A 23613-nucleotide genomic window follows, 5' to 3' on the forward strand; every position below is an offset into this window, starting at 1 on the left:
CAACGAGAACCAGTGTCCTGATGGGGAACCAGGAAAGCGGGAGAAAGCCTGTGATAGGTCCAAATCCTCTCCGTGGAAATTACCGGCGTGTGTGGTCTGAGAGGCCAGTAAGAAAAAGCTGCAGTTGCCAGTTCTCCCTCCCTCGCGGGAAGAGGAAGCAGCTTTGGCAGAAGGTGACTTGGCCAGGAAAGACGACAACTAAGCCTGACAGCGCGCCCTGCACAGGGACGGGCATGAGGGATTCTGCCCCTACCGCGTGCCCTGTCCCACCTGTCGCCCTGAACGAGCGGCCTGCGCCTCTGCGGCAACAGGACACACACCACGTCATGACCTCGCAGGGTCAAAGCTGGAAGGCAGGTGAACCCCAGGCCCCGGACGGGTCTTTCCGAAGGCCAGCCAGCTTCGTCCGACAGGCCCGCAGTGGGGAGCAGCCCCCGAGGCCTGGGGACGGCACGGATGACCTTGCCAATCAAGACCAAAGGGCACACGTCACGGTGGCAAGCTCGGGAAAGGCAGACTTGTTTAGAGTCGGCAGGAAGGCCAAGGCAGTGCTTTTCTAAGTGGTAATGCCAGCCACCCGACGGCAGTGCAGTGGGGGGGCCAGGAGGCCGGCTGGCACAGCAGGCCCCGTGCAGCCCCGGAGCCGCCCCCTGGCTCGTGGGGCCCGAGGGTCGCCGCGAGCGGGCCGGCGGGGCCCGGGAGCCGCCACACACTACCTTCATGACGGGCTGGGCAAAGTACCGCGCGCTCCAGTCGCAGAAGCCCGTCTGCATCGTGGCCGAGATGAAGCTCTTGTGCCCCGCAGTGTCGTCCGGGTCGTCGGCAGTCTTCAGGCGTTTGGAAAGGGGGAGAGAGCACAGAGCAGAGTCAGCCACCGCGTCCCGGGCCTCCTCGCGAGCTGTGGAGTGGCCGTCCCCGGAAGCAAGGCGGCTGGGGGCTCGGGCCTCTGGGACAACTCCATGCTCCCTCACCTGTGGCTCTGGTGACCAGGGAACCCCGACCGTCAGAGCCCGAGCCTCCCGGGGGCTGGCCGAGGTGGCTGGGAAGCACCCCCACAAGGCCTCTGCTACCTGGTCCTGCGGCCTCTGCGCCGACCAGGCCGGTCACACACGCACCGAGCCTGCCTGCCCCGCTCGTGGCCGGCACGGGAAGCGCCTCACAGAGGAGCCCCCACCCGGGGAGGCTCCCTCCGCGGAAAATCCCACAGATGCCGGGTGGGCGGGGCCAGCAGCAGGTGTGGTCACCTGTCCGCCCTCAACGCCCGCTTCCAGCTCCAGGCAGCCGCGACACACGCTGGTCCCTGGCGAGCTGAGTCATCCCCGCACGTCCAGGACGCCCTCTCTAGACGGCGCCTGGCTGGACGGCGGTGCCCACCCTGTTAGGGCTTCTCAGAGCCCCGACACGGTGCCAGCTCCTCCCCTTCCCGAAACGTCTGGGTCAGCTCAGGGGCAGAGCCGCGCGGCCTGAGAGGCGTGCTCGGCGTTGATGGAAAAAGCAAAGCACCGTCAGCACGGACGCTTCCGCGGAGGGGCCGCCACGCGGGGTGGAGGCTGACGCTGTTCACCGGGAAGGGAAAGGCTCCACGCGCTGCCACCTGGGAGCTGCCAGGACGAGCGAAGCCAGGACAAGGGGGCAGCCGGGCTCCGAGGAGGGCCCGCAGCGCCCGAGCCGTGAGCATCCGTACCTGGTCCGGGCCCTTGTCGAACATCTTGCGTGTGCGGGGGAACTGGTGGGAGTGGGGCGTGTACTGCACCCCCACAGGGCCCGCGGCGCCCGGCCGGCCTGGCGGCAGGTCTCGGCTGACCGGCTGCTTGGCCACGTCGTTGGTCAGGCTGGAGCTGCTGGTGCTGGACGTCGGCGGGGAGCCTCTGCCGTCGGGGAAGGAGAAACGCTGTTTCACCCAGAGCCCGTCCCTTTGAAACGAACCCCTAAGCAACCTCTGCTGGTAGTGCCCCCATCCCCAGATCCTGCCCACGGCCCAGTGCCATCAGCTTGGAACGTCCTCAGTTGCCCAGTGCTGCCGTGACGGCCAAAGCCCAGCTGCCGACGCTGAGTTAACGGCCCTTCTAGCTTCTGCCTGGGGAGAGGTTCTAAGGACCGTCTCCCCTGAAAACTGCGCAGGCGGGGGGCCAGCTCGGCCAGGACTGCGAGTCGGCCGGGCGCTCAGGCAGGGTGCGGGCACGTCTGCCCCCGGGACTCAGTGCTCGGCCATGTGGACCCTGATTAAGAGGAGGGTGCCACCGGCTGGCACCCACGGGGATGGGGGGGTCAGGTTCTGCTCGCAGCGCTGCAGACGAAGGTAGGAGAGGGCCCTGGGAAGCGGCTCAGATGTGGGGGAGCGTCTGCGGGCTGGAGCGGGGGCACGAGGGAGGGGCGTCCGTGAGCCTCCCAGGCCCGGAGCAGGCCGCCCCACTTACCCCGCCTGGTGGATGTGGATGCCCTTGTTGGTGGGGCTGGCGGGTGCCGACTGCGTGAGCGAGGAGGCGGTGAGGATGCGCTGGGGCCGGGCGTTCATTGTGGCCTGGGGGGCAAAGGGGCAAGTCAGCTGGCAGTCGCGGTGATGCCGCCGGGGCACGACACAAGTCCAGGCGGGAGCTGCTTTGTGCGGCTTCCAGGAGGCAGAAAAGGCCTGTGGGCGAGGACGCGGCACCGCCACCGCTGCAGTCGCCCTGCAGACAGTGAGGCCTCCTTTTCTGGAAGGTATTCGCCTGGTCCAGTGAGGCTCCAGGGACAGGCCCTTGAAACGCTGTCACAGAGCTGAGCCGGGACTCACGGGGAGTGGGGTCCGAGGTGGGGAGTGGGGTCCGAGGTGGGGAGTGGGGTCCGAGGTGGGGAGTGGGGTCTGAGGTGGGGAGTGGGGTCCGAGGTGGGGAGGAGGCCCCCCCTCCGGGCCCTGGCTGCTGTGCTGCATTTTGGGGCAGGCTGGAAACAAGTTCCGTCCGGGCCCTTCCTCCCGGGGTCCTGCTCAGGCCTGACCGTCCCCCAGGGAGGGTCTGCACCAGCCTGAGACGCCCTCTAGGATGGAGTGGCTTTGTTGTGAGTTTTTAAAACAGAGAAGGGGAGGGAGCTCCCGGCGTGGCTCCGTGGTTAACGAATCCGACGAGGAACCATGAGGCTGTGGGTTTGGTCCCCGGGCTCACTTAGTGGGTTAAGGATCCTCTTGCTGTGAGCTGTGGTGTGGGTCGCAGACGAGGCTCGGGTCTGGTGTGGCTGTGGCTCAGGCAGCTGTAGCTGTGATTAGACCCCTAGCCTGGGAACCTCCATATGCCGTGGGTGCGGCCCTCAAAAGACAAAAAGACAAAAAATACAAACACAAATAAAAAAGCAGGGAGGAGGAAACGTTAAGCAAGCGTGTCACTGCTCAGCTGCTGGTGATCCCCGGGGCCAAGTTCCTTCCGGGACGCGGACGGGCCTGCTGGCTCTGGACAGCCAGGGTGAGCAGTCAGAAAGGGCTGGCGCTATGGCGGGGCCACCTCTCTGGTGGGAAGAAACCTGGAGCAGGCCCGTTAGGGTGGCTGGTGCCTCAAAGGCGGGGTGACCCCCGAGAGAAGGGTGGCGCCTGGACCTCCGAGGGGTGACGCTCCAGGGGCCCTCGGACTGGCTACGTACAGAGCACCCTGCCTCTCTGGACTAACTGCTCCGCAGTTAGGGACGCTGTGCCTACGTTCAGAGAGAAAACCATAGGAGTTCCCGTTGTGGCACAGCGGGAAGGAATCCGACGAGGAACCATGAGGGCGCAGGTTCAATCCCTGGCCTCCCTCAGTGGGTTAAGGATCTGGCGTTGCTGTGAGCTGTGGTGTAGGTTGCAGACTCAGCTTGGATCCCACGTTGCCGTGGCTGTGGTGTGGGCTGGCAGCTACAGCTCCGATTCGACCCCTGGCCTGGGAACCTCCATATGCTTCGGGGGTGGCCCTAAAAAAAAGAAAAAGGAAATTACAGAAAACTTAACAACCAACACAATACCAGTGTGGCCCAGGCAATCCCGCAGTTTGAAACAAAAACGGTAAGAGCTGAATCATAACCAGCCTTTCAAAAATGGCTTTTATTTTTTAAATTTTTTTGTCTTTTTGCCTTTTCTAGGGCCTCACCCATTGCATACGAAGGTCCCCAGGTGGGACCTTCTGGTGTTTATTTTTGGAATCATTAAAGTTGTTTGTTTTGCTTTGGTATTTAAATTATTTGGCCAGCTCTACCCACCCCCCCGACAGAGCCTCAGAGCCTGAGGTCCCTTGAGAAGTGGAAGAAGCGAAAAGAAAATCAAGTTCAGAGCCTGTAAACCTGATGCTCGTCTCCTTATAGCGTCTGCAGAGTCAGCGGGCGGCGACTGGGGACAGAGCTCTGGGGCCGAGGTGAAGACGGCAGCAGAACCACAGAGTTTCAAATGCCCCGGAGCACAGGGCTCCGCCTCTGCTGGGCCGTCGTGACGCTGTCCCCGGAGACCCCGCCGCCCCTCCAAAGAGGTGCCCAGGGAAGAAGCGAGTGGACGGGGTGACCACGGGCCAGAGGCAACGTGGCCTCGCGGGCCCTGCTCCAACGCATCCCCGGGATGGCGCTGCTCGCGGCTCGCGGCAGGTATCTGTCTGGAAACCCTGAGAAGTGGGCCCGCTGCCCGTGGGGGGGCCCCGCGACCAGGGACCCAGCCTCGGCTTTCAGGCTCAGACAAGGCCTCTTTGCCCAGGGCATCCTCTCTGTGCCGCAAACAGCCACTCCGCAGACGCGCTGCGTGCGGGGCTGCAGCGGATGAAGGGCGGGAGGTGGCCACGCAGAGCCGGGATGTCAGGCTGGGCTGGCTGTACACGGAGCACAGAGCTCGGGGCTGCGAGACCCCAGCACCCAGCCTGGCCCCGTCGGCCTCCACGCCCCACCGTTCCCCACTCCCGACCCCGTGCGGGAGTCGCTGGCCCAGCCAGCCGCCGTGCCCCGATGAAGGCCCGAGAGACGTTCCCTTCCCGACAGGCGTGGGGCCCGAGGAGGAAGGGCAGTGGCAGGAGGCCCTGACTTGGGCCACAGCTCGGCCCCTCGGAGGGCGGCAAGCATCTTGTTAAATTCAGATCCCGGGTCCCATGCGCCCTCTCAGCCCCGTGCCAGCGCAGACACGATCACGGGGACCCTCGCCCACGCGCCTGGGCTCCCTGCCCCCCCCCCCCCCAAGCAGGTCACGGGCGTCTCTGTAACAGGGCCCGCGGCCGCGGCGAGACACCTTTCCGACTCCAGCCCCGAGTGCGCCCTGTACCCTGCGGTCCTTCAACGAGAACACGCCTCACGAGGCCCAGGCAGGAGAACCAGCCCACGGAGACGAGGCTGACCAGGAGGGGGAGTCCCAGTCGGATCTGGAGGCGGCCAGGGTTTGGGACCAACGGAGGTGCTGGCTGCTCTCCCTGTGGGCACGGAGTATCTCAGGAAAGCCCCTGTTCATTCAAGGATCAGGATTCACATGCACGGAGGCGACCCCCAAAGGGAGTGTGGGCAGCTAGCTCCGGGCTGAGGGTGAGGCAGAGCCCAGTGGTTGCTGGGTCGCCGAGAACAGACACCTGCAAGAGCGTGACTCTCCTGATCTCAAAAGCAGGTTTTCTGTACACCTAGATGAAGAAGACGAACTTCCCTTCGGGACTCTAAGTTAAGTCCTAGCTGGAACTCACCCTCAGCCACGGTGACGGCTGTGATGAACCAGCAGTAGTCGGGAGCGCGGCACTCCGGGGGCCTGGGCACCCTCGCTGCTCGGCCCCATGGGAAGAGAGCTGGCCTCCCAAGGTCGGGCCGGGACCCAGCGGAGGCTCCCTTTCACAGAACCGACCACGGAGGACGACGTCCACCTCGAGTCGACCGCCCCGGAGTCACGCAGGCCGCGCAGCGGACGGGCCCTGCAGGCGCCTGCGTTTGCCCTTGCAGGTGGGGCTACCAGGACCCCGTGTGCCGCGGCAGGGAGCTCGAACCCGGGCAGATGCTGGAGCCGCCACGTAAACGGTGGTAGCACAGGACGGTAGTTCCCTGAACTTCTCCTGAAAGCCTAAAACTTTCTCAGATGCTATTAAGAAGGGCTGCCCTGTAACATCCATTATTGATCTCTCTTTTAGTGTCCCATTCACAAAAGATTAACTGCATGTAAACTGTTCAACTTCCAGAAACAGCTGGAAAACCAGGAAAAAAAATGTAAAAAGAAGCAGCTGTTGGGAGTTCCCGTCGTGGCGCAGTGGAAACGAATCCGATGAGGAACCATGGGAACCTCCATAGGCCGCAGGTGCAGCCCTAAAAAGACGAGGAAAAAAAAAAAAAAAAAAAGCAGCAGCAGCAGTTTTTGGACACTGGGCACCAGGCACCACAGGTCCGTGAGCTCCGCGAGGCGGGGAACCAGCGCCCAGCTCACCCCTGCAGGTGGTGTCCTGAGACCCGGCTGTGGGTGGGGAAGGGCACAGGGCAGAGCCGGCAGCACGGAGGAGTGGCTGGAAGCTGCGGGACAGGGTGGAGAGGGCTTCCGGGGGCCCCTTTCTGCCAGGCGTGGGGTGAAGACCCACGAGGTTGGGGAAGGACCTGCTGACCGGCCAAGTGGTCCCCAGAGCCCATCACAAGGACTGGGAGAGCTCCCAGTCCCCGAAGAGGAAGGACCAAAACCAAGACCTGCGCTTCCTTCTTAAGGAACCAGAGTCAGAAGAGCAGCATAACAGTAAGCGGAAGAAATAAAGAAAAAAGTCAACACAAGGAGGAAAACCAACAGGGAAACACAGGTGACCCTCAGACCACACAGGTTTGGACCGCACGGGGCCACTGACACGTGACTGCCCATAAACACACACAATTCAGGGATGCAGAGACAGAGTACAAAGGGCTGTTTTTCCACTGTGGGGGGTCGGGGGGGGGGAGGTCACTGTGCTAACGGAACCAAAGGCTGGTTTTTCGAAGAGTTTCCTTTAGCCAGGATGGCCACGAACGGGAGAAGCTGTCCTGCACTGGTGCAGGGACACAGGCGGGCCATCACTACAGGTCAGCCAGACGCCCTCCCCTGGGGCCCGAGGCCCCGACGCGGGCGGACACAGTGACCACAGCCCCGCAGAGGCGACACGTACCAGGGTTCGGACGCAAGCGCCCGCTCAAAGTGTCTGGCCCGGGGAGAGGCGCCCACGCACCTTGCAGGCGATGCTGTTGAGCACCCTCATGGCCAGGTCGGAGACGTCCGGGTAGGGGTCCGCGGCCAGGTGCAGCAGGACTCTCCAGATCTGCGTGTAAACGCTGTTGAACGAAACGCCTGGGGAAGAGAAGCAGGAGAGGTCTCAGCGACGAGGAGCTGCCGCTGTAGGCCGGGGCGGCTTCCGGGCCAGCTCCCCGTTCTGAAAACCCTGCCGCGGATCAGGACGGAGGCCGCAAAGGGCTGGGACTCTGGGAGGCTCTGGGCTTGTTCGTCTGAGGAGGGGCCCGGAGAGTTGGGACTGGCAGGTGGGAAGCAGGCTTGACCACAGGATCCCGCGTCCTGAGGCTGAATCTTTCCCGAAGGAAAGTCAGAGAGGGCGGGACCCCCTCGCAGGCCCTGGCTGACTGGAGAGTGCCACCCAGCCCCAGGGTGGCACCAACTCAAGGCTGAAGATGCCCAGGAGCCGCGTGGCCACACGGGTGCTGTGTGTTGGCTGAGAGGCCCCATCCGCACCTCACTCTGGCCTGCTCGGGGCGTGTGGCTCCCAAGTTGCCTCATGTGCTGTCTTGCCCCGAGTTCCAGATGTGGGCAACCTGCCCTGAGACCCGGGACCCTCTGAGGGTGCTCTGTGCCGAGGGCCTGCCCGTGCCCGGGGCGCCGTCCTCCCACGCGCTTTAGTGCAAAACCTTCCGACTCGCAAATGCCTCACCTGCGGCAACCGTCCAGATTTAGTTTGAGGGGCTGTCTGTAACGTCCACCCCAAATCTCTGCAGGGAGGTTTCCTAGAAGCTGCTTTCCCGTCCCAGCAGACGGGCTGCCACTAGGAACCTGCCCCGCCACGGACGGGCCGTCAGGACACTGCTGCTTTCTGTCTCTTTAAAGAGGAGGAGCGTGCGACGCGCTCCACACGCTCTGCTGACGGCTCCCTGATTCCTGACCTACGAGGACCTGGAGCCACCAGGACGCGGGTGCAGCCCCTCGGGGGGGCTGTGGGCTGAGCGAGCTCAGGGCACTGAGTCTGGTGCTCACCCAACTCCCCATAAGCACTGAGAGCCTATTTTCATGTCTAGACTGAAAGCAATAAAAGAGCGTAACTAATGGGTTTTTGCATTTATTTTGCAGAGCAGTGGCCACAACCTTCTAAAGGGCATCAGCTGTAGAAAGATTCGCTCAGCATTCATGGCCAAGCCTAGGCCGCAGTCATCCCTCAGAGATGGCAGGGCAGCTGGGAGAAGGAAGGCAGGGCTGCTGGAGGGGGGAGCTGTCACCTGCCACCTTGGTCTCAGGGCCACCGATAAGGACACTCTTGTCAGGGACGTGGGGCCGGCGCCTCCCCAGGAATCGCCCCTGGGCCACTGCCTTCGCCTCCCAGGGAGGATCCGGCTCACTTCCTCCCTCACCTGCTGGACGGAGCCCTGGCTGGAGCCGGCAGTGCGTCTGTGCAGCCACAGCCCCTTCTGGGTGCCCCCCACCCCCATCCGTTCCCACCCGACATGCTTAGCGGTGCCTTGGAGGGATTTTGGCCACAAAAACGTAACGAACGTTGTGACATCAAAAACGGTGCTGCTGGCTCTCACCGCCTTCCCCCTCTGAGAAGCCACCAGACGCTGGGCGTAGCGCCTTCTGCCCGCGGTACGCGGCTCCTCGCCTCTTCCTGATGCCCAGAGCGCAAAGTCTCCTGCTGGGACTTCCTGACGCCGGGCAGGTGGGGGGCAGGGGGGGTGCTACTGCTTGGCCACAGTCGTGGACACAGGGACCCCCGGCCACCGTCCAAGGCTCCGAGGCCAGTGGGGGCCAGACGCCAACCACAGAGCCCGGTCTCTCTCTTTCTCTCTCCCGACCCAGAGTCTCCAAGGGAGGGTGAGAACTTGAACCCAGCTTCACACCAAGTCTACGTTTAGGCATCGAGAGCACACAGCCCAGGGAGGGCAGGGTCCTGGGCCGGGTGCCGAGGTCGAGGCCTGGTTATTCCCTCCCCAGCACCAGCTGTCTTAGATCCATCACTGCCAGAATGTTTTCAATGGGAGAAACTCGGGAGTTGCTGCGTGGTGCAGCGGAAACGAACCCGACTAACATCCACGAGGATGAGGGTTCGATCCCTGGCCTCGCTCAGTGGTCAGGGATCTGGCCTTGCCGAGAGCTGTGGTGTAGGTTGCGGATGCAGCTTGGATCCGGCGTTGCTGTGGCTGTGGTGTAGGCCGGTAGCTGCAGCTCTGATTAGACGCCTAGCTTGGGAACCTCCATATGCTGCGGATGCGGCCCTAGAAAGCAAAAAAAAAAGGGAGGGGGGAGAAACTTCATTGAGGTTGTAGAGAATTCGGCCGGGACTGGCTGGGCACTGCTGGGTAGGGAGGGGGCGCGGGAATGGGGAGGGGAGGCCGTCCAGGCCTCCCTCGGGCCGGCGGCTGGCAGGGGGTGGTGGTGGTGGGCGCAGCTTTGCAGGAAAGGCAGCTCCGTGAGGGCGTCAGCCAGAGGGGTCCATGCAGAGTGGACGCTGGGAGGACCTGCCGCGGTCTGGACGGGGGACCGGGAGCGAGAGCTGAGGCCAAGCCTGGGGTGCGGGGGCCCAGAAGCAGAGAGGACCCACGGGAGGCCGCATGGAGGGTGGAAGGAGGCTGAGTCGTGAGAAACACACAGACGCAGACACCAGGGAATGTTCCAGACGTGGCGACACAGACCGGGACCCAGCGCAGATTCACAGCCACCAGCAGACGCGTGCTTGGGCCTGCGGGAGCCACGTGGGGACAGTGCCGCCCTCAGCAGCGGGACCTCGAGGGCCCGGACACGGTGGAGGGGGCGGGAGGGATGCTTCCCGGGAGGGGGCCGGACTAGACGGCTGCTCGGGTGCAGGGGCTGTGAGAACCACACGCGACATCCCGTCAGAGGGGCTACAGAGGCCGCTGCTCTTTGGTTGGGATGAAAGAAAAAACCGGCTTTAAACACGCGAATGCTGCACGTAACGGGAGGCTGCGCAGGCTATGAGCTTTAAACACGCGTGTCAGCGCCGCGGTTCCAGCGCCCCTTTGGCGGCAGCTCACGTCCGACCCCACTCAGGACTTCAGAAGTGCCCACCACACACAGAAAACTCAGGTTCCCCCCGTAAAAGACGCTCAGGCTTCCTGCCAGAGAGGGGCCCATGCTGTGCGTCCCAAGTCCCGGGGGACACGAAAGGCGAGTGGCGGGAGGCGCCGAGCTGGGGCCTCTGGGCTCTCGTGGCCTCAGGTGAAACACCGCGCGTCTCCCTTCCGCCTCCAGGCCAGGGCCAGGGACAAGAGCGGTATTTACTCGTGGAGACGGAGCTGAGTTCCAGACGGGGCCGGCCCCCGACCCCAGGCCCCTGGTTGGGCATCCGCAGCCACAGGGCCTCAACCTCTGCATTCTCACCAGCGCCCGGGGGATGCCCGGGAAACGGGACCCTCCGACAAAAGCTCTCGACGGCTCTGTGGCCGCATGACTCGCCTCCTTCCATCCGACCAACGGGGCTCAGGCTTCTGCAAGCTCAGGAGACCCCGCCTGACTTGTTACAAACGTTCTCCTGATGGTCGGCCACGCGCCTGAGCAGAAACCACCCGAGAGGCAGGGGTGCGGGACGTGGGAGGGGAGGCCGTGATCAGGACGAGGCCTGGGGACGGCAGAACAGAAGCAGGAGACCGCTGGGAAAAGCTGGGACGTGCCAGCCGGAGGGGACGTGGCTGGGGCACAGCGAGGCTTGGGGCGGGGAGCCGGGCTGCGGAGGCTCTGAGGAGCTGAGGGCTGGGAGGGGCTGGGACACGGCGGGGGGTCACGGCAAAGGTGGCGGAGGGGCGGGAGACCCCCGCCTCTGTGTGCCAACTTCTCCTGCACGCCCACGCGCTGGGCACTGAGGAACGTCTGTTGGGCTGAAAGGACCTCCACGTGCCGAGAAGAGCAGGTGGCCCCTGCTGTCCCCGCGGGACGCCCCTGGAGCTGAAGGGCGAGCATGAGTCCGGCTCCTACAGGCCTGTGGGCCAGCTGTGGCCCGGCTGCACCCAGCCGGCTGCTTGCTTTTTTGGCATGGCTCACAAACTAGGGAAGGTTTTTACACTTTTTAAGTGGTTGGGGAAAAAATATCTAAAGAAAAATAATGTTTGTGGTACTGAACATTTTATGAAATTCAGATTTCAGGTCATGAGGAAAGCTTGCTGGAGCGTGGCCAGCCCCCTTGCTCACGTGCTGTGTGTGGCGGCTGCAGAACCACAGGGGCTCCCACCCAACAAACAGAACGTTCACTATTCTCTTTCACGGGGCAAGGTGGAAGGCGGCAGCCACCTTGACTTGGGGGTGGAGGGCTCAGCGGGGGCTCCGCCGGCCATTCGCGGGAGCTCCTCATTCCTATTTTATCACTCCTTCCTACAGTTTAACTGTTTTATTGCAGATACACATGCGGACGTAGGAATTTAGTTTCACGGAGACCTAGGTTTTTGTGTCTTTCTTTCGTTTTTGGCTGCACCCCTGGCATGTGGAAGTTCCCAGGCCAGGGCCTGAATCCAAGCTGTAGCTGTGACCTACACCTCAACTGTGACACCTCTGGGTCCTTAGCCACTGCTCCAGGCCAGGGATCAAACCACATCACCACAGAAAAAGCACCCAATCTTACCCTGCACCACAGCGGGAACTCTAAAGACCTGGTCTTTAAAGACCGGGGCCGGCCCGGGAGCGTGGCCGCCACACAAAGCGTTAACTATGAAGAGAAGGCACCCAGACAAAACAAACACCCCGCGAGTGACGCCGAGAATGTCCTCCTGTGACTCAGGACGGGTCACATTCGGGCTGCCCTCCCCCTTCCGGCTTGACGACGGCGCGTCAGGAAGGGCAATCCGCCACGGGCGCCGAGAGAGCGTCAGCCCTAAGGTGGGGCTGTCATGGGCACACGCCACCAACCAGGAGCTGAAGGTTAATGAAAACAGCACCAGCCCATCAGGGCCCATCGCTGCCGTCCGAGTGGGAACAGGAGAGGCCCCTGAACACGAGTGCTGGCCCTCATGGAAACCGGGGCCACGCAGACGAGCATCGCCGAGGGCCTTTGTCCCAGCAGACGGCGCGGGGGGCCCCGGAATGTGCCCCAGACTCCTGCCGGGCACCTGCCAGCCCCATGCATGTCTGCGGCAGCCCGGGCCCCACCCACAATGCGGTGCCCCCGGCAGGTGACCAAGGTCCGGGCGGGACAGCGGGGCTGAGCGCACGAGGCCGCACACTGCAGAGCTCTCGGGAGGAAGACAAAGCGGGAAGAGGGCTGAGACAGGCGTGACGGCAGAGGACTGTCCCGTTCGGGGGGGGGGCATTGGGGCGGGAGGTGACTGCGCCGAGGAAGCCGCCTCTTGGGGCACTGGAGGCAGAGCCCAGTGCCTCTGGGTGCAGGAGGGCTGGCGGGCGGCGGCGGAGCGGGGGCCGCAGCCCATTGCTCTTTGGAAAAGGAGGAAAGAAGGAAGAATCAGAGCAGGGCCACGGTGCAGCAGCGGGAGGGGGATAATTCAGTAGTGGCAGGTCGTGGAGTGAGGCGACAAGACCAGGCGACAGCGTGGACTCACACGCTCAGGGCAGACGCAGGACCTGGGACAAGCAGCGCCACGTCCTCCGCGTTTAAACTGTGGGAGGGGGCGCGAGGCCTCGGGCTCGCAGCGCGTGCGTAAGCGTGACAGGCCCCGGGGGGGCCCGGGAGGGGCTCTGGGTGCCCTAACTCTGCCGGTAACCCCTGGGAAGGAATCACGCCCCCAGGTGGGCCGCGTCAGGCGAGTGTCTGTGTGTCTCAAAGCAGTCCCGGGGATTAAGTGAGGCTGCCGGTGAGCCTGTGACCCACCAGTGCTGGGAACAGGGTCCTAGGCGGGTCCAGTGACTTCGGGAAACGCAGGCCTGGCGGCACGACAGGGGCTCACCGCTCAGGGCAGAACAGAGCCGGCTCTGACCCTTGCCCACCCCCACGCCGTCCGTGTGGGGCTGCAGGACTGGTGAAGGCGAATGCGCAGAGGGGCCTCTGCCGGGGGTCAGGCCCGGAGCCTGAGCGGGAAGGGCCGTCTGTGCTCCCGGAGCAGGGCTGTGACCCCTGACCCCTGACCCCGCACACGCATTCTCTGGGGACCTGGCGCTGTGCGATGCGGGAGCCCCCTCCGTGGCACTGGCGGTGCTGCGGTCTTCTTGGGCAACCAGGCCGCTTGCCCTCAGGGCCTGGGCCAGGCCGGCGTCCCCGGGCCGAGTCCCGGCTGCCGCAGTGGGACCCTCCGTCCCCCACGCTGGCCGGGGGTGCAGGGACTCACCGATGAGGGAGTTGAGGGAGGAGTAGGAGCTGACCCGCCGCATCTTGTCCACCGTCTCGAAGGAGAGGATGTAGTCCTCGTTCTCGGGGCTGCCCAGGGTGCTGCTGGCGCTGCTGCTGGTGCTCAGGTGCCCGGGAGAGAACGCCACCGAGCCGCCGGCTTGGTGGGAGGACAGGGAGCCGGTGAGCGTGCGCCTGCCTGGGCCCGGGGCCGGCCTCTGGGGGTGACCCCTGACACCCCGGGCCCTGTGCTGCGGTTCCGCTCAGGCCCGGGTCGGGGGGCCGAGGGCAGAAGGGGCGGGGCCCGTCTAGCAACCACCCCGCGCGAGTGCCCAGCCCCCTGGCTCACGTTCTTCCGTCAGGCTCAGGTTCTGCAAAGACTTGTTCAGGCTCCTGGCCGTGGTGACCGCGCGGATGTTGCCGTAGGAGCTCACGGAGCGCAGCCGGGGGGTGCAGGGGCTGTCCCGCACCGGGGTCAGACTCCCGCCCTCTAGGACAGAAGACGGACAAGAGTGAACGGCGGAGTCTGGCGGGAGGCGGCCATGCGGCTGGTGACAGGGGCTTTTGCCTGGTGACAGGGGCTTTTGCTCCAGCGGGGCCTCTGACACATGTGTATCAGGGTCAGCTGGACAAAGCTGGACAAGGTCATGGCCGGGGGGGAGGGCACCACGGGAGCAGACGACCACGACCCAGGCCTGTCCCTCAGGGAGAGTTCAACCCACAGGGGTCCCCACGGCCGGTCTCTCCGAGGACAGCACCAGGTGCCCTGGACTCGCCCACGGCCGCTGCCCCAGAGCCCAGGCACGGCCGCAGCCGGGCGGCAGCGGGAGGACCCGACGGCCAGCCCCAGGCCCTCCATTCCCTGCTGCACTGAGGTGGATCACAAGCCTTTTTCCCGCAGGGACGGCTGTGCTCTGGGGGCCGGGCCCGCCCAAGACGAAGACGTGCAAACTAGGCGACAAGGACAGACGTGAGGACTCTCACGGAGGGAGACGAGCTTCCCTGAGGCCCAGAAGCAGCACCTCCGCCCTTCCGGGTTTCCAGGACTGGGATCTCGCAAGAGGGCGGAGAGGCAGGAGAAGCGTCAGGGGGCGGCCCTGCCCTTCTTCGGGGCGGGGAAGGCGGGACTCGCAGACACCTGAGCGGCCAGGACTCGCCTGTGGGCTTAGGGGCCTGTGGACAGTCCCGACGGGGCTCCAGTTCCACGAGCCTCGAGGGCTCTCCTGGCACCGCACCCGTGGCGCTGTAACTGTGGCGCCATGCCCGTGGCACCATACCTGTGGCGGCCGGAGAGGGCAGCGGGTAGTTCTTCTCCTCTTCCATGAACTGCAGGGCCACGGTGCAGAAGTTGCTTTCGTACTGAACCACAAGGTGACTCAGAGCCACCACCAGCTCCTGCCGGGAGAAGGCACAAGCACGCTGACGTGGGGCTGGGAGACGATGCGGGCGCTGCATGCTGGAGCCACCATGGAGAAGGATGGGGGACAGACCGTGCTGGGCACCGGGAAAGGGGCTCCCCGCTCAACACAGCACTGGAGCACCCAGCGTGGGCAGAGGCGTCTGAGCAAGCAGGGTGTCAGGATCACGGCCTCCAAAAACGCCTGGGACACCTGGCGGGGTGACTGCTGACCGCCAGGTGTGAGCGACAGGGCTGGAGGGCCTTGTAGAGACGTAGGGTGAGGGTGCCGTGGTGTGGGATGGGGAAGAGCCCGCAGGGCCTCCTCCCACGGGTGAGGCTGAGCCCCACTGCAGAGCAGCAGGCCGCCAAGGGGCACCTGCCGGCTCCTCCTGGTGAAGACGAAGCCTGCACCTCTTCAAAAAGCACCCATTTTCCCTCCACTGTGAGGGGCTGAAAGGGCTGGGCTGGACCCAGAGCAGATCGACCCGGCCCCAGGGAGGCCCATGGTCAGGTGCGGCTGGGCGCAGGCTGGCCTCACGCTATTCTCAGGCCTGGGAAGACCAGCGGGGGGCTGACACGTTCAGATGCGAGACCCTCTGGGCAGCCCTCCCCTTCCCGGCAGAGCTGGTCCGCCTTCGCCACAGTCTAGCGCTGTCACACTCAGAACCAGCAGGCCTTGCCCACACAGCTGCCCACGGGCGTCGGGTGGCTGGTCACGGGGTGGTGAGTGGACTCCAGCCCAGAAGGGCGCCCAGGGCACATGTGGACACAGGCTTGAGAGCGCGGAGGCTCTGGTGCTCCTGGCGGCCACTCCCTGGTCCCTCGGGTAGTCTATTCTCATCACCGCTCTTTTTTATCTCAAAGCTTGTTAGGGAAGAGCTAAAAGACAGCGTTCCTTCCTTTGGAAGCAGTCTCAACAGACAACTTGAGAGACTGCTGATCTGCTGCTTTGATGGGTGACACCCACCAGAGGCAATGCGACTCGGGAAAAAGCAGCCTTTGACTCAGGAAGCCCGCGTCGGGCAGAAGCTAAGACAGCCGAGCTCGGGCCGAGGCGCCTGCGGAGCGTCCTCAGCCAAGGCTTCTCTAGAAACCCTGGCGTCCTGGGAGCTGGCCTCACGTTCCCCGGGGGCACGAGGCGGGATGAGTGGTTCCCGGCTGATGGGAACTTGCTGAAAGTTCCTGCCACCAAGACAGCTCTCCAAGCAAACCCCCCCAGACCACAGCCCCTCCCCGCACAGCCATCTCCAGGCTGGGGACCGCGGCACCTCCGCTCACGGTCACAGGACCACGCTGCCCTGCGTCCACCCGAAATACGGCCCCTTCTGGCTGGGGGAGGGGCGGGCTGAGCTGTGCTGAGCCAACCCTGGAAGGGGAGTGAGACCTCGCACGGAAAGCATGGTATTTCTGCATCTAAACGGACAAGGCAAGGTTCCCACTGCAGAGACTGCTGGGCTCAGTCAAGACAAACGTGTGGGGTGGGGCGGGGAGAACGCGGCACACCCCGGGCCTGCCTGAGAGGCCACGGCTTTTGAACCTCCGTGGGGGGCACATGCTGCCTACTGTACAAGCTGCCCGGAGACGTGGCCTGTTAAACACCTTTCAATGAAGCAAACATGAGTATCTGGTGAAGAAACGCACTTTGGAGAGTGCGTTTGGCCAGGGTGCGTGCCAGGGGACTGAGAGCCCGCGGCTGCGGCCCAGGGTCGCGGGCTGCGGAGGGGGGGCACCCACCTTCCGCACCACAGGGCTGCCGTCGTTGATGAGCTGGGCCAGCATCATGGCCACGTTGTGGTCGATGGTGGTGGAGTGGTCCGTCCTCTCTGCTGAGTTGCCCACAAAGGTGCCAAGGGCGAAGACTGCTGCGCAGCGCACCTGCGGGCAGGGCGGCGGTCACCCTGAGCCGGCTGGCCCTCCTCTCAGCCCAGCCCCAAGCGCAGAGGAGCCCTAGCCAGGGAGGAACGAGGCACGAGCTTCCCCCCCACCCCCACCAGGGCCGAGAGCTGCTGGGACCAGAGGCCAGCCCGTGCTCCTGCCCCCAGCAGGTGGCCTCCAGCACCGAGCCGTCCTGCAGCCGCACCTCGGGGATGGGGTCGGAGAGGAGGCTGCAGAGCTTCTCGTGGGCGCTGTCCCTCACGCCGCACCAGCGGGCCGAGTCGAAGTTCTGCCAGATCCGCCCGAGGCAGATGGCCACCCACTGGCGCAGCAGGGGGTGGGGGTCGCTGAGCTGCTCCAGGCAGATGGCGATCAGGTTCCCCTGGAGGCAGGCCTCCTGCAAGCAGGCGGCAGTGCAGGGCGTCACCCCATCACGCCCCGACCACCAGCAGGGAGGAGGGTGGCGGGCCGGACCCCAGCACCTGGCTTTTCTTGGGGGGACTGTGCTGGGTCCCGTCGCAGGACGTGCTCAATTTCCCGCACTTCACTCCCACCAATTCCAGCTCCCCCAGCTGCAGCCAGAGGGGCCGGGCCGCTGCTCCTCCCATGGAGCCCCCGGCTGCTGGGACCCGGAACCCCCCTCCTGAGGTCACCGTTCCATCACTCGGAGCAGTTCCTCGGGCGGCGCCTCGGGACCCCGGGGCGCCCGGGGGGTGGGGACGCGGGGTGACACTCGCCTGCCCCGTGTTGTAGCTGTTGACGATCACGGCCAGGATGAAGGCCGTCATGGTCCTGTGCTCAGCCTGCAAAACACAAGTCCTGCTCGTTGGCGCCTCCTCCGCGGGAAACGTGACGCGGAGCTAGATGTGGAACTCAGGTGACGAGGGCCAGCTGCGGAGCTCCCGTCGTGGCACAAGCAAGCGAATGTGACGAGGCACCATGAGGTTGCGGGTTCCAGCCCGGCCCCGCTCAGTGGGTTAAGGATCTGGCGCTGCCAGGAGCTGTGGTGGAGGCCGGCAGCTATGGCTTCGATTAGACCCTTAGCCTGGGAACCTCCATATGTCGCGAGTGCGGCCCTAAAAGAAAACAAAGACAAAAATAAATAAATGACAAGGTCCAGCTTTATCGTCTCCCGCTGTGAGGCCACAGAAGGAACGCCCGTTGAAGAGGGCTCGGCAGCTTTGGGCTGGTCTCCCGGAGGCTGCGATGCTGCAGCGGGAGCAGGCTCTGGTTCTGCGCCATCGGAGGCCGCCCTGCTAACACGCAGCCCCCGATCACCCCGTCCTGCTCGGGCCTACGGGGCGGGTGGCCCTGGTCTAGCACGCCGGCCGTACAGCGACGGACCGGTCCCTGCCTCGGCCTCCCCGCCCTCCTTGCGGGTCTGGTCCAGGGCTGAGGGCCTCATCCTCTCCTCTCCCACGCCCCCGGTTCCCTCCTCTCGTGTCGGAGCCTCATGAGCGACCACTCCCGCTCATTCTCACAGCCAATGCTTGTGTGGACAAGGGACAGGCTCCTGCCTCCCTCCTCCTTCGGCCCCCGGCTCCACCTCCTCCTGGCTGCCTGGGCGAGCCCAGCTCTCAGGACGCGTCCCTGGCGGGTGCCCACCCGGGCGGGGCACGGGGTCCGGGGCGTGGAGGCCTCTCTGCTGATGTCCACGCTGTTACTCGGGGGACCGCTCTCCACTTCTCTGCAACAAGCTGCCTTTGTGTCCTGGTTACTCTCAAGATTTCCCTCTGGCCTTTGAGGTTCTCAACTTTCGCTCCAATGACTCTTTGGGTATGCAGACTCACTGTGCTTTATAAACCTGGAAGACCTGGCAGGACTGGCTGGCAGCGTCTGCCCTGCTGCCTCGGGCGCCCTCCGGGCCTGACCGTTCCCACTGGCCTTGCTCCCGGGAGTCCCCACTGTTTAACCGTCCACAGAGCTGTCGGGACAGTGACCATCTTCCAGTAGAGGCTCTTTTTTTTGGTCCCCAATCTGCCTATTTGTTAAAAGACTCTAGGTGGTCATTTTCAAGGAAGAGTAAACAGGGCGGAATGCACTGTTCTCCTATAAGAGGCACGAAGGTTGTTCCTTAGAACTGTGACGAAGGGCTCGGTCACCTTAAACCTTCTCATTTCCGCTCCTCTTCGGTCTCCTCAGAGACCCGGGTTTGGTGCTGGGGGCGGCCTCCCCATGCGCTGGCTCTGCCTGGGCCCTCGTGCGGGGCGCCCGCGAGCGTGGCTGAGCCGGTGCCCTGGCCGCGGAGCCGTCCCCGCGCCTCTCACGCTCCAACCTCGGCTGGCGGCTCCCACCCATGTGGGGAGCCCTGGCCCACCGAGCCCTTCCTGGGCTTCCGTTTTTGGCATTTGGGGATGTCCTTTCTTTTCTTTCAAATTTACGTCCTCCAAGCGTCGCGTCACCGAGTTTGAGGCGAAGGGGGCCCGTTCTCATGGGCCGCGCTCGTTATGTCCCTGCCTCGATCGGCCCCCACGGCTCCCCCTCGCTTGATCTGTGTCCCCTCTTTCAAATCTACGTCCTCCAAGCGTCACCGTGTTTGAGGCGAAGGGGCCCGTTCTCATGGCCGCGCTCGTTATGTCCTGCTCGATCGGCCCCCACGGCTCCCCCTCGCTTGATCTGTGTCCCCTCTTTCAAATCTACGTCCTCCAAGCGTCACCGTGTTTGAGGCGAAGGGGGCCCGTTCTCATGGGCCGCGCTCGTTATGTCTCTGCCCTCAATCGGCCCACACGGCTCCCCCCTTGCTTGATCTGTGTCCCCTGAAGGGCAGAAAGTGATGGCTTCCCACCTCGCACAACTGCCTGGGACCGTGTTTCAACACCGCACTTGAGGTGAAACACACACGTTCTATCGATTTTTATATAGACATCCGTCTATAAATGTTTCCTGGACTTTCACAAATGTCTCTATTTTTTACTATCAGCCCTCGCCGAGTCTTCTCACCGACATGTATGGGTCCCCGCGCCCCTTGGTGCCCCCAGCCCCCGCCCCTGGCACGGGGCCGCCTTCCCCGGGGCCCCGGGAGGCGCGGGGCGGCAGCGGCACCCGCTGGGCCTTACCGGCATGTACGGATCTGCCAGGACGGAGAGGAAGTACTTGTGGCCGTTGTCCTTCACCAGGTCCGCTTGGCACGACTGGGGAGACAGAGGAGAAACTGTGAACACACGTCCCGGGCGGGAAGGGGCCGCTTTTCCTCCCGGGCCGAACGAACGATGTTCCATGAACATTTTACGCCTTAAGCATTTTTCCTCTCAGGTCCAACTTCCGCTCGAAGAAAGAGCTGGAACAGTCGCACACAGACACGGCTGCTTCGGCTGTGGGAAAGGGCTGGCACTGTACACTCCCCAAGTGCAGCAGCTTGGAGGCGTTCTCGAAAGCGCGTCCCGGGCACCTGCCGGGTGGGGGCGCCCCAGCCACATCCTTCGGCCTCCCTCCCGCGTCAGCCCGGGGTCCACGCGCCCTCAAGCTGGGACGCGCCCACACCCAAAACCACCCCCCCGTTTCTGCAGACCCAGCCCTGCCGGCGCATGTCTGGCGCCCTGCATGGACCTCCGTAACCGGTGGGGACACGGTAGGTATGAACTGCTTGTGTCACACGGTTATATTCTAACAGGCTGTTGAGCGGCCCACCTCGAGCCCCAGAGCAGTGGCTCCAGGCGCAGCTTTGGTGTCTGCGGGGTGCAGTTCTCCCCAGCGCCGCAGAGCACCCGGCACCTGTGGGTGCCACCGTGCCGACGTGCTCACCTGCTCAGCACGGTTTTCAAACCCACCAGGTGCCAAGCACTGGGTGGGTCCCAGAGCCGGACATCCCGGCGCTGCTCTCAGTCCTGGAGGGCAGAGCTGAGCGGCTCCGGCCCACAGCACAGACAGCGGGCTTGGGAGGAACAGCTGGGAGCTTCCATGACGCTTCCGTCCATGAAGGAAGCACAGACATGCAGGTGGAGGACAGGTGATGGGAAGCCCACTCTGCCAGAATGCGGGGGGGGGGGGGGATCAGGGCCTGGAAAGCTTGCCGGAGGAGGCCCTGAGGAGGCGGTCAGACCGCGGGCAGCTGCAGTGGAGGGTGGGTGAGCTGGCAGGGCCAGACTAGAAGGGGAACACACGCTGCTGGGACGGGGGACAGGACGACCCTGGAGACTGGGGAGGCTGCTCTGCAGGGGTCTGGGCAGGAGGGGCTGGGCCACCTGACCACCTGGCGAGACCACTGGAGAGGAGGGGCTGAGGGGGCTGCTGGACTGGGGCGCACAGCAGGGTTGTCGGGGGGCGCGAGCCAGCGGAGCGCCTAGACCAGAAGTCACGGGTGAGTTTCAGGGACACCCTCGGCCACCTGGTGGAGGGGGAGGGTGCTGGGGACACCTGCCCCAGGTATGCGGCGAGAGGGGCTCAGGCAGCACCAAGAAGCAAGGAGTCAGAGTCTCGGGGACAGAAGTGGCCCCCAGGCAGGGGCCTCACATGAAGCCCGGCGCCTGCGGCGGCTGGCCCACTCAGGGTGCCCGCAGCTGCTGGTCCCGCAAGGGACTTTCAGGGCTTGAGGATGGCATCTGGGGAGGTGCCCAGTGCTGAGGAACAGGGACACAGAGCGAGGCCTCACGGCCGGGTTGCCCCTCCGGACGATGCGAGAAACCTGCGCTCAGCTGGTGGGATCAGCTGCGACAAGGGACTCCGGAAACACGGTCTGAAGGCCAGGGCGTGATGCCCTCGTCCTCGCAGACAGCGACCGCGGAGCCCGGTCAGGCTGTCACAGGGCCGCTGGGTCGACACCCAGGAGAACGGCCTCGCGACACTCTGGGCAGCCCGCCCACAGGGAGATGCTGAGTTCCGCCGGCTCCCAGCCAGTCCCACGCCGCAGGGTAAAGGCCACTCCAGAAGTAGAGACGACAAGAACTTTTGTGGGTGGGAAGTGGCTTGGGTGGCATCTCATTTTCCAGACCCGGGGCTGAACCTGGGCCGCAGCAGTGACGGCACCAAGTCCTAACCACTAGGCCACCAGGGAGCTCCCAGGACCAGAGTTTCAGATCTGAGTTTGTGAGAATACGAGGGAAAAGCTAGGTACTGCGAGACACTCCTAGGTCCCCAGGGCCCTGCTGGCTCGGGCACAGCCGGGCGAAGCCCTGCTCAGGGCCAGGGAGGCTGTGCAGGAGGAACCCGCAGCCGACCGCGCCGAGCCCTGGCCCTCCCTGCCGACCGGCCCCTTCTCAGGGCGCTCGGAGAGCCAGGGGTTTCTTCCTCACATCCATCCCCTGATAAGGTGGCACCTGGCCTCGGCTGTTACGTGGGCACTGAGCGAGACGGAGGGGGCAGACGCAGGGTGCCAGGCCAGGACTCCCGAGAGCCAGGGAAGCCAGTCACTCCACAGGGTGCCCGCTTTGGACGGCGATCCCGAGGAGCAGAGGAGGCGTCAGCGCGGTGTCCTCTGGGCAGAGGCTCGGGCCGGAGGGGCCACAGGGAGCACCTGGGCCGCACTTGCGGCTGATGATAAAGCCGTGGTTCTCTGCTTTTAAAGCAGAGGTTCGAGAAGTCAGGTCTAGACCCACAGGTTTAGGGTGAAGCTCCTAAAAACAGCCACGAGGCGTCACCAGGTCCTATTCTGCTACCCCGGAATCGAGGGCACGCAGGGCACGTGCTGCCGCAGTGCTAAGGCACGTCCGAATCAAAGGCGTGATTATCCTGTGCCCGCTCAGACCTGTTTGGACGGGGCCGCCCTGCAGGTGGGGTCACAACCACACTCCCCTGTCAGGTCCATCCTCAGGCCTCAGCCGGTGCCCTTCATGAACTGGCTTAGAATCACCGCGGCTGCCAACGCGCGTCTGTGTCCACACCGTGGCCAGAGAGCCGGGCACCCGCAGGGTGCTGCCTTCTGAGGACGCGGGGACACAGGCCGCCCGCCACCTGCGTGCTCCCCCGACTGGGCCAAGTGCCTCCTTACAAGGAAAACAGGCCTCGAAACGACGAAGGCCCAGGAGTGCAAAAGCCGTGTTTCTGGACATTTCTTGACACAAGAGACGGCTGCTCTCCAAGGCTCTCTCGTGTCTGTTTCCTGCAGGAGCCACGGGTCTCCAGTGCCATGGCCGGGGAGGAGCTGGCGAGCAGGAGCGCCAAGGGGGCAGCTCTGACTCCTCGGACGCGGGGCCCCGGGGGCATCCCACCTCTCTCCCGGGGAAAGGGGCCGTGCGGAAGGCAGAGAAGCCAGCACGCCGCGCCCTGTGGCGGCAGCTGGGCAGAGCCCGGGCCAGGGCAAGGGCGCCCCCTTGGAACATTCTGGAGGAGGGTGCTCCGGGGGAGCCCGCCTTCATTCTCCTTAAGCAGATGACCAAGGCTGCTTCCTGGGGAGCAGGAGGCCACAGACACAGGCCAACAGGCCGCCAGGCCCGAGGCTTTGACAAGGCCCAGCCGGCAGGACGGCCCCGTGCAGCATCCCAGTGGACACGGGCCCCAGCTTCCGACGTGGGCACGGAGCAAATCAGAGGGCTGGAGGCTGTGCTTTGCGTCCACGGGTCCAGGATGAGGGAAGGGCGCGAGCGCCAAGGCAGGATCACGCAGGGGACGGAGGCTCCGGACAGCGCCTCGGCCCGGCGCTGCCAGGGCGCCAGTCTGGAGGGGACGGGGTGCCACCCACCCAGAGCTTCCACAAAACTCGCTGTGCCTGAGGGCTCTGCCCGCTGCTCACAGCCCCCGTCCCGCACAGATCCAGCAGCACAGCCGTCGGCACAAGTGCCTTCCCACCGGCCAAGGGCGCCAAGACGGCTAAATATACACTGGGTTTCATTCTCCGCCATATGGTTCACCAAAATGTTCTCAAGTCAGGCGCTCTCACGCTGGAGGCACACGTTCGAATGAAGAGGCACCGTGAAAATAACTGACATTGGAGGGAAAACCACTGACACACACGACTGCTTTTAGGCTGTCAGTTTACTTTTCTGTAGGTGTCTTAAGTCTTCAAATATAGTTAAG

The 23613-nt window shown here is 64.4% G+C and overlaps 1 protein-coding gene across 8 annotated transcripts in view; it reads right to left on the minus strand.

Annotated features, from left to right (window-relative positions):
• The window catches only part of RPTOR (regulatory associated protein of MTOR complex 1), a 282724-nt gene that overhangs the window by 23856 nt on the left and 235255 nt on the right, over window positions 1–23613 (minus strand). For all 8 annotated transcript variants that reach the window (XM_021066495.1, XM_021066493.1, XM_021066492.1 and 5 more), the window contains 11 exons: window positions 19722–19796; window positions 17403–17468; window positions 16871–17062; window positions 16525–16665; window positions 14669–14786; window positions 13741–13881; window positions 13393–13551; window positions 7122–7240; window positions 2418–2521; window positions 1685–1868; window positions 717–827 (listed from right to left, as the gene is read on the minus strand). In XM_021066495.1, the coding sequence (XP_020922154.1) occupies window positions 717–827; window positions 1685–1868; window positions 2418–2521; window positions 7122–7240; window positions 13393–13551; window positions 13741–13881; window positions 14669–14786; window positions 16525–16665; window positions 16871–17062; window positions 17403–17468; window positions 19722–19796 (1410 nt within the window). The remainder of the gene's footprint in view (window positions 1–716; window positions 828–1684; window positions 1869–2417; window positions 2522–7121; window positions 7241–13392; window positions 13552–13740; window positions 13882–14668; window positions 14787–16524; window positions 16666–16870; window positions 17063–17402; window positions 17469–19721; window positions 19797–23613) is intronic.

Source organism: Sus scrofa, chromosome 12 (genome assembly GCF_000003025.6).
Source record: "Sus scrofa isolate TJ Tabasco breed Duroc chromosome 12, Sscrofa11.1, whole genome shotgun sequence".
Classification (NCBI taxonomy): domain Eukaryota; kingdom Metazoa; phylum Chordata; class Mammalia; order Artiodactyla; family Suidae; genus Sus; species Sus scrofa.